Genomic DNA, 12,354 nt, shown 5'->3' with positions numbered 1-12,354 from the left:
AGAAATGCTGTCTTCTGGCAGGAAAAGATAAAAAGGGCTGATACAGATGAGTCACCGCACTCGCTATAATTAACAGTGATGCAAGAGCCAGATGCAAACTAAGAGGGGCCCCAGGACCTGCCTTTTAAGTGGCCAGAACTTGGAGCTGCACTTCGATGCAGAAAAGAGTCTCCGTGGCTCAGCCACAGGCTGCTCCATATACATGTAAAGGGGAGAAATGAAACCCGGAATGCCTGCAAGCTCCAAGATAATGGAGCAGAGAAGGCGACACCAAATTAATCTCCTTATTTACAACTGGAAAACCATACACCAAAACCGGAAAGAGAGTTTATAGTTTATAGATAATGTAGATCTTGGCTTTCACACTTGGCCGCCCTGGAACGTCTAAGTGGTTTTCAACCTGCTGAGCTGATTTACGGCGACGATAGCTGTAAATTCACTTGTACTAGGTGTTCAGCTTCTACCCTCCTGATGGTCGTGTGTAATGGTGAACTTTTCAAAAAAGACTCATAATCGTTAGTATCTCTCTATTCTCTTTTGCTGACCTGGAAAAAGAAGTGATGCAATGATAGCCTGATTAAAATGACCCTAAAACACAATCCCCACCATGCTGTCCACGAGCCCATTCAGCCAGCTCCCACGCAGTCCCTTTAAGATGCGAGCAGAAGTGGGGCTCTCTGGCTGCTCCTCTGAGGGATAACTGCCTCCTGAGTTCCCACAGGAGGAAATAAATAGTGGTCAGGACCTGGGATAGGCTCAACTGGCGGTCATTGATGTCGGCGGTATCTTCTTACCTATTTAAAAGAGGCTCAAAAGTTTGAGCTCAATAGGGCTGACAGAATCTTGCCACTTTCCTTTTGAATAGACTTTAATTGAGAGCAAAGTGAAAAAAATGCAGGTTACATTTTTAGTGTTATCCATACGTTGTAAGATCAACACCGAGACAGTGATGCATCTAACGTTTACACATTTCCTAACTTTAGTTGTCAAAGAGCAAATCATTCTCAGATAGATATATTTACACAATAATTTCAAGCAACAGTAAATAAACAACTCCCTCCCTTAAAAATCAGGAAAAAAAAAATCACACACATCCAATTACCTTTAAACAATGGATTTCCTCACCCTAGTAAGTATCATTTTCTTGCACATATACTTGTAGATCCAAAGTTACTTAAGTTACTGAAGAACAGTCTTATCAGTGAGATCTCAGATCAGCCCTATTTCTTTTCGAGTCGCTTTAATTTTTACAACTCGAAGCCACATAACCAGGGTGGCCTGTACACGTGAAGGACTCTAAGGACACCCCACATGATAAAAATGAATTCCACTTCCTTTGTGGAGGAGATATGTACATCTCTGAAGACGCCTATGACGACAATTCAAAAAGTCAAAAATGAACACAAAACCAAAATCTCAGATCTTCAAACACGGTGTCTTAAGAGCATTGTGTTAATGTCAACATTGAATTAACTGAATGGTAATATTCTTTCATATTTCTCTACAGAGTTGCTAGTTAGTTCTGATTCTTTTTTTCAGCTGCTTGAAACATACGAGCTGTAAAAACTGCCTGGCAGCGCACAGCAGCCTGCCTAACCTCCGCACTGTCGGACAGGTCTCACCCCCAGGGCCCTGCTCTCTGATTTATTTCTTGCTATAGCTGTTAGTAAATGGAAACCATGACAAAGTTTACATTAGCAGACACATACACATGCCCTGGCCTATAAATATTCTATGATGGAAAATGGTACAATGACTCCATTCCCAGTGAAAATGAGCGTAAAAGAAGAGGGTGGGGGAACCTTCTCAACAATGGTTCTTCTTACACTGGGAAATCCAGACCAAACAGCGATGTCTGTCGCTGGCCACCTCTCCAGGGCCTTGTGAGTCAACTACAAGTTGGCGGAGTGGAGGCCACCTTCTCCGGGGAAACCTGGTGGGATCCAGTAGTACACGCATCTTGTCTTGGAAGCTGGATGAAGGCGAACTGCCATTTCCTTCTTAGAGAGGTGAGTGAGGAGGGATTTTTAAAGTCAGATTGGAAAGCAGTTCCCACACTGTCCTGCCTGGGACACAGCTCTGTCCCTAGGTTGGCCCCCTCAAAGTGCCAGCTGGAGCTTGGTCATGTTTCTCTGGTGCATGTTGTGATGGCGGACTAATTCGTCTGACCGGGCGAACTTTTTCTGACAACTGGGCCACCGACAGCTGAAGGGCTTTTCACCTGTTGACACAATTGCCAGTCAGATACTTGCAACGGAAAAGATGGTATATGTTTAACTCTCAAAGGCCCAAGTTAATGCCACAAGGCACCCACTCTTGATTCCCTCTAGTTTTGTTCCTAAGCTAACGCACCAGGCTCACTTCAGGGGCAGCTCTGAGATGGTAGCACTTCTGAGGCCTTAAAATACTGTAACAAATTAGGAAATACTAGAGGTCGGGTGCATGAAATTCATGCCCTTGTGGTGTGGTGAGGGGGGTATCCCTCAGTCCGGCCTGTGCCCTCTCGCAGTCCGGGAGCCCTCGGGGGATTGCTGACTGCCTCAGAAGCTGGAGAGGCTCCTGCCACCACCACTGCACTCGCCAGCCATGAGCCCAACTTCTGGCTGAGTGGCACTCCCCCTGTGGGAGCACACTGACCACCAGGGGGCAGATCCTGCATTGAGCGTCTGCTCCCTGGTGGTCAGTGCACATCATAGTGACTGGCTGTTCTGCTGTTCAGTCGATTTGCATATTAGCCTTTTATGATATAGGATTATTAAGTCAGAAGACTTGGGAAATGAGAGACTATGAATGGAAATGTCTGGGTAATCATATAAAATGAAGGGAGGGGAACACTTATTTCAAACTCTCCTGTTAAACTGTTTTATGAACTGTGTAAGTAGGGCATTGAACTTATCTGGGCTGCAAGGGCCTCAGGATGGTCACCCTAGATGTTACTGATTAACTGCCATCCAGCAGTAGAGCTGTGACTGCAGCTTTCCTATCTCTGTATAGAGATTCTGGACAGGCTGAGTATTTTAAGTAAGTCACTGATACTAGTGTGCATGGTATTTGCTTCTATTTCCTTAAAATGTTATTCAGAGCATAATTCTGTTACACAGAAAATTCTAGTTGAGGCATAGTTTTGAGATTGTTAACAAGTCTGCCAAAAGATCAAACCTTCTCCATCTAAGGTGACCTCAGAAGTTCTTTCCAAGCCTCATTCTGTACAGGGAAGATAATTAGCATTTATCAAGTGCCTAAAGTATGCCAAGCTTTGCGCTGACCATCATTTATATATATAAAAGCCTAAATGACTGTTATGAACAAACGACCGGAATGACCTGAAAGACCGGTTGACCAATCACTATGATGCACACTGACCACCAGCGGGCAGATGCTCAATGCAGGAGCTGCCCTTAGTGGTCAGTGCACTCCCACAGCCAACCTCCTGTGGCCTCTCCCCCTGGACAGCCGGCCCCAAATGCCCTGATCGGAACCTCTTGCGGCCCTGGCCAGGGCTGGGCAAGATGCCTCCATCAGCCCCGACTGCTGGCCAGGTCGAGGGACCCCACCCGTACACAAATTTGTGCACCGGGCCTCTAATATGTGTGTGTGTGTGTGTGTGTGTGTGGCTTGCCACATGTACTCCTTAGAATAGCTCTGTAAGGGAAGTGTTGTTATCCCCACTCTACAGATGATAGTGGACATCTGGGCAAGGCAGATGCAGGCAAGACTCCAATTCAGGTCAGTCTAATTTCAAAACCCGTGCACTTTGTTGTATCCCACCTCCATAAAGCAAATATAGCTGTGACTTCACACTGAGTACAAGTGCCACAGTACAAGCCAATCCCTTGTACCACCTAGGGGATCTTCTCATGATATCAATGGTCCCACTTCACCTTTTCTGAGAACTACTGTTCAGGACAAGCACTAAGAAATGTCCCAGGGGAGGTGCTGACCCAGGATCAGAGCTGGGGGCCCATCAAGTATAGCGTTAAATAGTCTACTGGTAACCTACGTCACCAGGACATATGCAGATATGCACAGGTTTGGGGGTTGAGGTACAAGGAATAGAAACTCTTTCGCACCAAATTATGAGCTCAGGACTAAGGCAAAGAAGCAACACCAAAGGCATCTGAGTAGGGCCAACGAGATGCCCATCCCACCAACTCTGGGGCACAGCTGCCTTGACTCTGTCTGTAAGAGCAGCATGTTTGGGTTGAAAATCTGGGACTGCACGAGGGGCTCATGACGCCATGCCTTCCTTTACCTCAGTGGTTCTCAACCTTGGCTGCACATCAGAATCACCTGGGAATCTTTTTAAAATCCTGATTTCTGGGCCTCATCCTCCGAAAATTCTGTTTTTTTGTTATGGGGTGAGGCCACAACATTAGTAACAAAGAAACAGAATTTCCGGAGGACGAGGCCCAGAAATCAGGATTTTAAAAAGATTCCCAGGTGATTCTGATGTGCAGCCAAGGTTGAGAACCACTGCTCTACCTCCTGCTCACTGTTCCTCTGCTCTTTCTAATCTGGCTCCTGCTCCCAGTCCCTACCCCGAGCCATGCGGCCAAAGTCCTGTCCAACCCTCTCTCTTGCTGTCTTCATTCTCCTCAGTCTATCAATGGTATTCAACTCTGCTGACTTTCTACTTGATTCTCTTTCCTCCTTGGGCTGTGAGGTAAACCCCAACCCCCCAAACCTTTCTCCAACAAAGAAGGCATATGGTGGGCTGGGAGCAGATACAACTGGGTTTGCTACTTACTAGCTTTAGGACTTTACACAAGTCATTTAATCACTATGTGCCTCAGTCTCCTCATCTGTAAAATGGGGATAAAACATGCCTGCCCTACTCTTCTTACAAGGATGATGTTAAGATAAAGTAAGATAACCTAGACATTGGCCCTCTTTCCAAAGCTATAAAATACACAACAAAGGTGGTGTCATTTTCATTATGAATCACACCAGCCTTACGGAGAAGCAAAAGCCTTCAACAGCCAGTGAATAAATGCTAGATTCCCCTTCTCTAGACTAGTACAAAGGAAATAGCATCCACATACTGATGTGAGTCTGGCAGAAATCATGGCAGCTCCTGGGGCACTAACTTTTAGCAGAGAAAGAATTCAGATCTCTGAAAATAGTGTCATGAAACATCAACTTTCAGAGAATAAATGTTTAGCTTGCTAGATATGGGCTTGCTGGAATTTCTGTTGTTCTTCTGTGAGGTTGATTATCCTATCAAGCTGAGTGATAAAAAAAAAATATGATGAAACAAATTGGGAACAGAGGGACCTACGTTATCTCTTCATTCTTATTTTGGAGACTCATGAAAAGTTCTTTTCACATCTCTCTTCTATTCTGTATCAATCCCCCGCCCCTTCTTAAACAATGTTGTGTAAAATAGCCATAGAATGTTCTTTCTTTCATCTGAGTCTAAACCTGTTTAGAACCATTTTACACTAGTCTTTTCCAATCTCTCTCATCATAAACAACTTCATTCCAACAGTAGTTTAAAAAATAATGAAAAATAAATGTGAAGAAAAGTTTACGCACTTGTTTTACCTGTATGAGTCCTGGTGTGGGTCTTCAGGTGGTCGGACCGGGAGAACTTTCGCTGACAAGTTTTACACTGGAATGGTTTCACACCTAGACGGACAGAGAAGGTCTAACCGCAGCCCGAAGAACGTGGGAGCATGACGAGGCCTACAAGGCCTGCTTCCCGGAGGTCGGAGGAGCCGGGCATTTCCAGCCACGCCTGCAGCATCTGCCTCACCCTCAGATTTCCCCCAGGCCCAGCATGAACCACCCGATTCTGTGCATAACCCTGGAGACCTGCTTCTGCTCTTGGAAACAATTATTCTTTAACCACAGATGTCCAACTTCTGACCAAGGTCTCAACTGTGTCCAAGACTGAAAAAGAGAATCATACTCTACAGATGGGATTCCGATCTCCACCACCCATGATCTTTACTGGTGCTCAGTGTATCATCAGCAAGTAGCTATGTTGAACCTCACTGTTCTGTGGTCTGCATGATAAATATGGGGTGCTTCTTTCTTTCCTCCATTTCTTTTTTTTAAGAGAAGAAAATCCCCAGCAATTAGAAAAAAAATTAGAAAAATGAAACAAATGGCTGACCCTCTCACATCCATATTTAACAACAAAGAAAAATCACAACATCAACTGTAATGCAAGGGAGCACACTGCCGGCAATGAGAAGTGAACCTACAAACCTGTGTGTCTCCTTTGGTGTCTTTTGAGCTGGTCTGAACGAGAAAACCTTCGCTCACAGTCCTTGAAGTCACACTGGTATGGTTTCTCACCTTGGAGGAAGACACAGACTCCATTTGAAAATGATACTGGAAGTGGGGATCTCATTAAAGGCAACCTCTTCTCTTGGGACTGAAGGGGTCCCCAAATGCCTCAGGCACTTTGGTGGAGCATGTTAGTATGGCCTTGCCAAATGCAGCATGTGGTCAAAGGCCCACCTATCCATGGGCTCACTGTCAGTGACTGAAGACTGGGGGCGCTAGGTGAATGAGGATGGTCCCTCACCTCCCGGTTAGAAGTGAACGGAAACCCAGGTTCTGGAGTCTGAGACCGGGGCCACATCCCACCCTGGCACTGTAAGGGCTGGGTGAGCTGTGGTTTCCTTATTGTGAAATGGGGCCAATAATCTGACAACTTCCAAGGATTTATAAACTGATTAAACCAGACCATCTACAGAAAGGGCTTAGCCCAGTACCTAGCACAGAAGCGTGCTCAAAAATCACTGGCAGAGAATATTTAGACAAATAACAAACGAAAGAAATCTTAACTCCTAGACTGAGTCTGAGGCAGAATTCTGAGATGGACGTGCCTTGGAGCAGGCCCATATTTTATGGCCTAAAGATTTGGTGTTCTCTGCTACTGACTTCTCATTCCTGAGTCAAGCATAAACAGTTCCATGGTTGTGAGACGCTCAAGTTAAACCAGGAGCTTAGAAAGATTTTGCTATCCCTTTATCAGAGAGAAGTCAGTAGTGGGATTACACAACCTCCTGTCTCAGAATGGAGAAGCCCCACCCTGTCCTCGCTCAAGAGAGTTCAGCCAAACACTGGGAGCTGAGCCCCAAGAGTGCACTCAGAGACCTCGGGCCTTTCCACCTTCGTATGAGAATTCTGAGTCACCCGCATTCTGGGATGGAGAGCAAGTCCTCCCATCCGCCCCGCCACCTCCCCACCACCAGGGCTCCGTCGGGTCTTTCCATTGCAGGGCAGTCCCTAGTTACCTATCCAGCCCCATGACCTCCTCTATCTCCCCTGAGTAATCTGTATTCCTGCTATAACAGAGCTCACCATTCCCGAAATCTGCCTCACACTTTGCTCACACTAAATGCCCTTGGTCCCTATCCCCACGTTCCTACCGGCAAAAAGTCTGCTCTAAGTTCCTCACAAATGCCTGTTCATCTGTGATGCCTTCCTGGAAATGTCGTGTGCAGACTGAGAGCCCCTCCTTCCCTCCTTATAGAATTTATTACAGAACATCGAATGCGGTGGGCTGTGCCCAGGTCTGCCTCCTCCACCGGCTGGAAATTCCTGAGGGCAGGAGCCTTTCCTTAACTTGCCACTTGTCCCCAGCCCAGGGAGTGACTTAGCTTCATCTCTACAATTGGGGAGGACAATACCACTATTTGGTCGCATTTCTTTTCCCTGCCTTTCTGTTTCTGCTCCTGTTTTTCCTTTTTCTGCCCGACTTTAACCTTGATGGTCAGCCCACACCCATCTGCCACCAAGAAACCTCCTGGACCCTAGCTCAAATGGATATTCTCTGAACAACTCTTCCCAGTCCTCCAGCCTCTGGTTTAGAACATTATCATGTGCTCTTTTAGTCCCTGTTCATTTGTATATGTCCTAGATCCAAAACAGACCATATGCCCTTTGAACTGGGGGCTTGTGGCTTGGGAATGAAAAGGCGTGAGTTTGAATCCTGCTTCCGCTGTACCCCACCCAGCTGGTAATTGTTGTATGTGTGAGGATTAAATGAAATAACGCATGTAAAGAGCCTGACACACAGAAAGCATTTAATATAGAATTACTTAATATTATACTCTGCACTGTTACTATAAATTGTACTCTTTCAAGAAGGGGACCACAGAATTGTTATATACCAGCCTGCCCTAGCAGTTCTGATAGTCCTAGAGATCTTGCCTACTGTCTTCCCTTCACACAGACATCTAACCCTCATTGTTTTCTAAGTGTCTCTTTTCCATTAAAAGTTTCTACAACTGTATCATCTTGAATGTAGTCCCTCGCATTCTTCCAAGCAGAGTTTTCCTTTACCATCTCCCTTCTAACCTTAACATTTACTTTCCAAATGATCCCATTTAGGAAACTATGTAAAAACAGAACATACCACCAGTTTTCTCATCTTTGGCCTCAAAGCCAGAGGTGCACCGAGTGCAAAGTCAGGTTTAAGCAGGAACTGCATCCTCTACATGTAATGACTTAGCAACAGCCAATGGTCTAGAGATCTGAAAGCAGATCACTTTCTTCTCTAGCTTCCTTAAAGCAACCTCAGCAGTAATCCTATCTAATAAAGAGGGAATACGCTAATTGACCCTCACGCACCCACAGCCAACAAGGAGGGAATATGCTAATTGCTGTCACGCCCTCAAAAATGGTGGTGCCCACCACCACAAGATGGCCTGCAGGGGAGGACAGTTGTGGGCAATCAGGCCAGCAGGGGAGTGCAGTTGGGGGCAACCGGGCCAGCAGGGGAGGGCAGTTGGGGGCGATTGGGCCAGCATGGGAGCAGTTAGGCATCAATCAGGCTGGCAGGGGAGTGGTTAGGGGGGTGATCAGGCCAGCAGGCAGAAGCAGTTAGGGGCAGGCAGGCGGGCAAGCAGTTGAGAGCCAGCAGTCCTGGATTGTGAGAGAGATGTCGGACTGCCGGTTTAGGCCTGATCCTTAGGATCCTTAGGATTGGGCCTAAACCGGCAGTTGTACATCCCCTAAGGGGTCCCAGATTGGAGAGGGTGCAGGCTGGGCTGAGGGACACCCCCCTCCCAGTGCACGAATTTCATTCACTGGGCCTCTAGTATTAAATAATTATGCTTATCGTCACAACAAAGCTGTCTTTCAATTGTGGAAAGAATGCCCTCATCAGTGTAGCTCAGGTGTTTGGAGCATCATCCCATACACCAAAAGGTTGCAGGTTCTATTTCTGGTCAAGGCACATATCCAGGTCGTAGATTCGATCCCTGGTCAGGATGCATGTGGGAGGTACCAGTCAATGTTTTTCGCATACATCAATGTTTCTCTCTCCCTCTCTCTCTCTCTCTCTCTCTCTCTCTCTCTCAAATCAATTTTTAAAAATTTTAAAAATGAAAAAGTATGGCACCAGCTGCCCTGCGGAAAAGCCTGCTCTTCCTCCTTTCTCTATAGAGGAGACCCAACTTCACTCCCATCCACAGGCCAACGGCAAATATTTGTAAAATGGCTGTTCACATTTGAGGTGTCTCTTTCCCAGAGGCAGACCTGTGGGGAAAATCAAGTTTTCCTAGACACATAATCAAAAATCACCATCTTTTTTTAAGATTGAAAACAAAAATTAAACCTACAATCCATTTTCCCATTCTCATCTGGTTGATTAAGTTTGTCTTTGAACCATCTCTTCCTAATCTTAGGATAACCTTGCCCATCAAGCTCTCAAAATCATCTGATTGTACCAAACTCCCAGGCTAGCTCCTCTCTCTTTAGAGATGCTAATAGTATTCCAATAGGAACACTATCATTTATTCAGACTTATTGGCATAGGGTACTGCACTTGGTGTTTCATACCTGTAATTCCTTTAATCCAATTTAATATTAAAATGTATTCGGCTCTTAACAATTATATAAGGTAGGCATTATCATCTCCATTTTTCACATGAAGCAAATAAAGTTCAAAGAGAGGTTAAGTAACTTTCGCTAGGTCTCACCACTTGGTGATAAAGCCAGAATTCAAACACCAGGCTCTTTAATTCTGTGCGATTCTTTTTCCACCACTCTGCTCAGCCCTTCCTGAAGACAGCTTACTGACTTCTTTATTAAAGGATGGATAATCAGGATGCAAAATGGCCCTGCAGCCTTTTTCTATCACCTGAGCCAGATCTTTCAAAATGCCTACTGTCCATCATCCCAGCAGTGTGAGACCCAGGAGCAGGAGCTCCGGAACCAGCCCTGCCCCAAGCTCACCAAACCAAGGCTGGACGGTGGACACACTTACCAGTGTGCTTCCGGCTGTGCATCTGTAAGTGAGACAGCTTAAAATATCTCTTATTGCAGCCCGGGTAAGCACACATGAAGGGGCGTTTCTCATTGGTCTCAGATGCCGAACGGACAAGAGTCGGGGCTACTCCGGGCACACGCCGAACGTCCTACAAGCAGAGCATAAGTGAATGCAGGCTTTAGCCACAGGTGAACATGCGTGCCAGGTCCCCAGGGAAAGTGAGCATTGGAATATACCCCAGGAAGGGACGGCAGAGCCGAAGCCTAAAACTGCTCCACACACCAGATGCCCACAGCAGACATCACTAACGGATGACCGATCAGTGCATTCTACAATGCAGCACTCTGACGTCATCACTACTGACCAGCCAGAACCAGTACTTGAAGTCTGTTTGACGTCGATAATCCAGAGTATCTGGAAAAAAAAATGCTGGTGACTGGAAGAGCTCCCAGTCCAGCCTGCCTCTCAGCTTCTCCACTAGATGCAGTGAGGTTTGGAAGCCAAAGTCCCAGATTCTCTTCCATTCCCTCCCACTCAGATGCATGGCCACAAGATTGGGGCCAAATTTGCAATGGGTGGGAATGTCCTTATTAGAGAGGCATGCAGGATACAGATGAGCACCAACTAACCAGACCTTCCATTTGTGAGTAAATGACAAGGAAGAGGAGCCTCTGAGATCTGGGGGTGTTGTCTGTGAAGGGGAGCTGAAACCAGAGGCTCATTGTGCAGTGCTTTAACAGTGACACCAGAAAACACTGGGTCTGCCCTCTGTGCACCATACACATCCTTCCCAGGGCAGCATGTTGAGCCCCTTTATCTTCTGAGTGTATGTGTACGGTCAGTCCTACCTGAGAAAGAGCTAGAGGGAAACAATGAGGCAAGCTCCCCTTCATTCTCTTGGGAGACTCTCTCCTCCCCCAAACTGTTCACAGCCTCTGACTCCCTAGGAGGCAGTATAAAGAGGTGCTTAAAAACAGGGCTTTTGGAGTCAGACAAGTCGTATTGTAAGTCTCTGCTCCACCTCTTACCGGCTATGTGGTTTTGGACAAGTCACTCATCTTCTCCAGGCTTGAGTTTCCTTACCTACAAAATGGAGCTAATGATAGTACCTACCTCATAAAGGTATACTGAGGATTAAATGGAGGAGGAGGAGTCAATGTATAGACATGAAAGAAGCTTAAATGTGTATTACTAAGTGAAAGGAGCCACTCTGAAAAGGCCACATACTGTATGATTCCAACCATATGACACTCTGGGAAAAGGCAAAACTATAGACAGTGAAAAGATCTGTGGTGATGGGGGCAGGAGAAGGGGAGAGGGGGGAGAGATGAGCAGGTAGAACATGGAGCATTTTTAGGCAGTGAAACTGCTCTGTATGATATTGTAATGGTAGATACACGGCATTATGCATTTTGCAAAACCCACAGAACCACACAGCACAAAAAGTGAACCCTAATGTGAACTATGGACTTTGGTTAACAATAATGTGTCACTATTGGCTCATCCATTGTAACAAATGCACCATACCAAAGCCAGATATTAATAAACATAGAGACTATGTCAGGGAAGAAGCAGGGGAGAGGGAAGATAGGGGAACTCTCTGTACTTTCTGCACAATTTTCCCTTGAACCTAAAACATTGTTGTAAAAAAATTAAGCCTATTTTTTTAAAAAAAAAAACAGTCCATGTATAAAACTTAGCACAATGCCTGGCATTTACAAAGTGTCCGGCCATAGGTGGTGCAGTTACTGATGTTATTTTTATTCTTAGCAACGCTTGGCAAGATAGAGTCTACCTTTGGGCACTTTACATTGCAGACCAAGTCAAAGGCAGGCCGTTAATTCAAGCCCGTTTAGCCCCAAATGCTAGTATAAGAGCTGTGTAGCCCACCATGGAGAAGGCGAATTAAACCATGAAAAGAGCAAGGATGGGATTCTACAGGAAACACCTTGGCCTGAGCCAGGGAGGCAGCCCCCGTCAAGTTGGCCTCTGGAGAGGAGGAGGCTGCCCTATCTGCCCTCTAGAAGAGGAGGGGTCCCTGCTGTCCCAGGAGCATACAGTTAGGAACAGACTTGCTAGGATCAAATGGCCATCAGCAAGGAAGTGAGAGGGGATGTTGAGAG

At 46.0% G+C, this 12,354-nt stretch overlaps 1 protein-coding gene across 1 annotated transcript in view; it reads right to left on the bottom strand.

The window, feature by feature from the left end:
* Nucleotides 1–771: 771 nt before the first annotated feature.
* The window catches only part of WT1 (Wilms tumor 1), a 52,012-nt gene continuing 40,429 nt past the window's right edge, over nucleotides 772–12,354 (bottom strand). The window contains exons 9-12 of the mRNA XM_006753985.1: nucleotides 10,229–10,379; nucleotides 6,214–6,303; nucleotides 5,545–5,628; nucleotides 772–2,221 (exon numbers count right to left, since the gene is read on the bottom strand). Coding sequence (XP_006754048.1) covers nucleotides 2,100–2,221; nucleotides 5,545–5,628; nucleotides 6,214–6,303; nucleotides 10,229–10,379 — 447 coding nt within the window. The 3' untranslated portion in view covers nucleotides 772–2,099. The remainder of the gene's footprint in view (nucleotides 2,222–5,544; nucleotides 5,629–6,213; nucleotides 6,304–10,228; nucleotides 10,380–12,354) is intronic.

Source organism: Myotis davidii, unplaced genomic scaffold (genome assembly GCF_000327345.1).
Source record: "Myotis davidii unplaced genomic scaffold, ASM32734v1 scaffold330, whole genome shotgun sequence".
Lineage (NCBI taxonomy): Eukaryota > Metazoa > Chordata > Mammalia > Chiroptera > Vespertilionidae > Myotis > Myotis davidii.
Note: the sequence above shows the minus strand (reverse complement) of the source record. Positions and strands in the feature narration are given on the sequence as shown.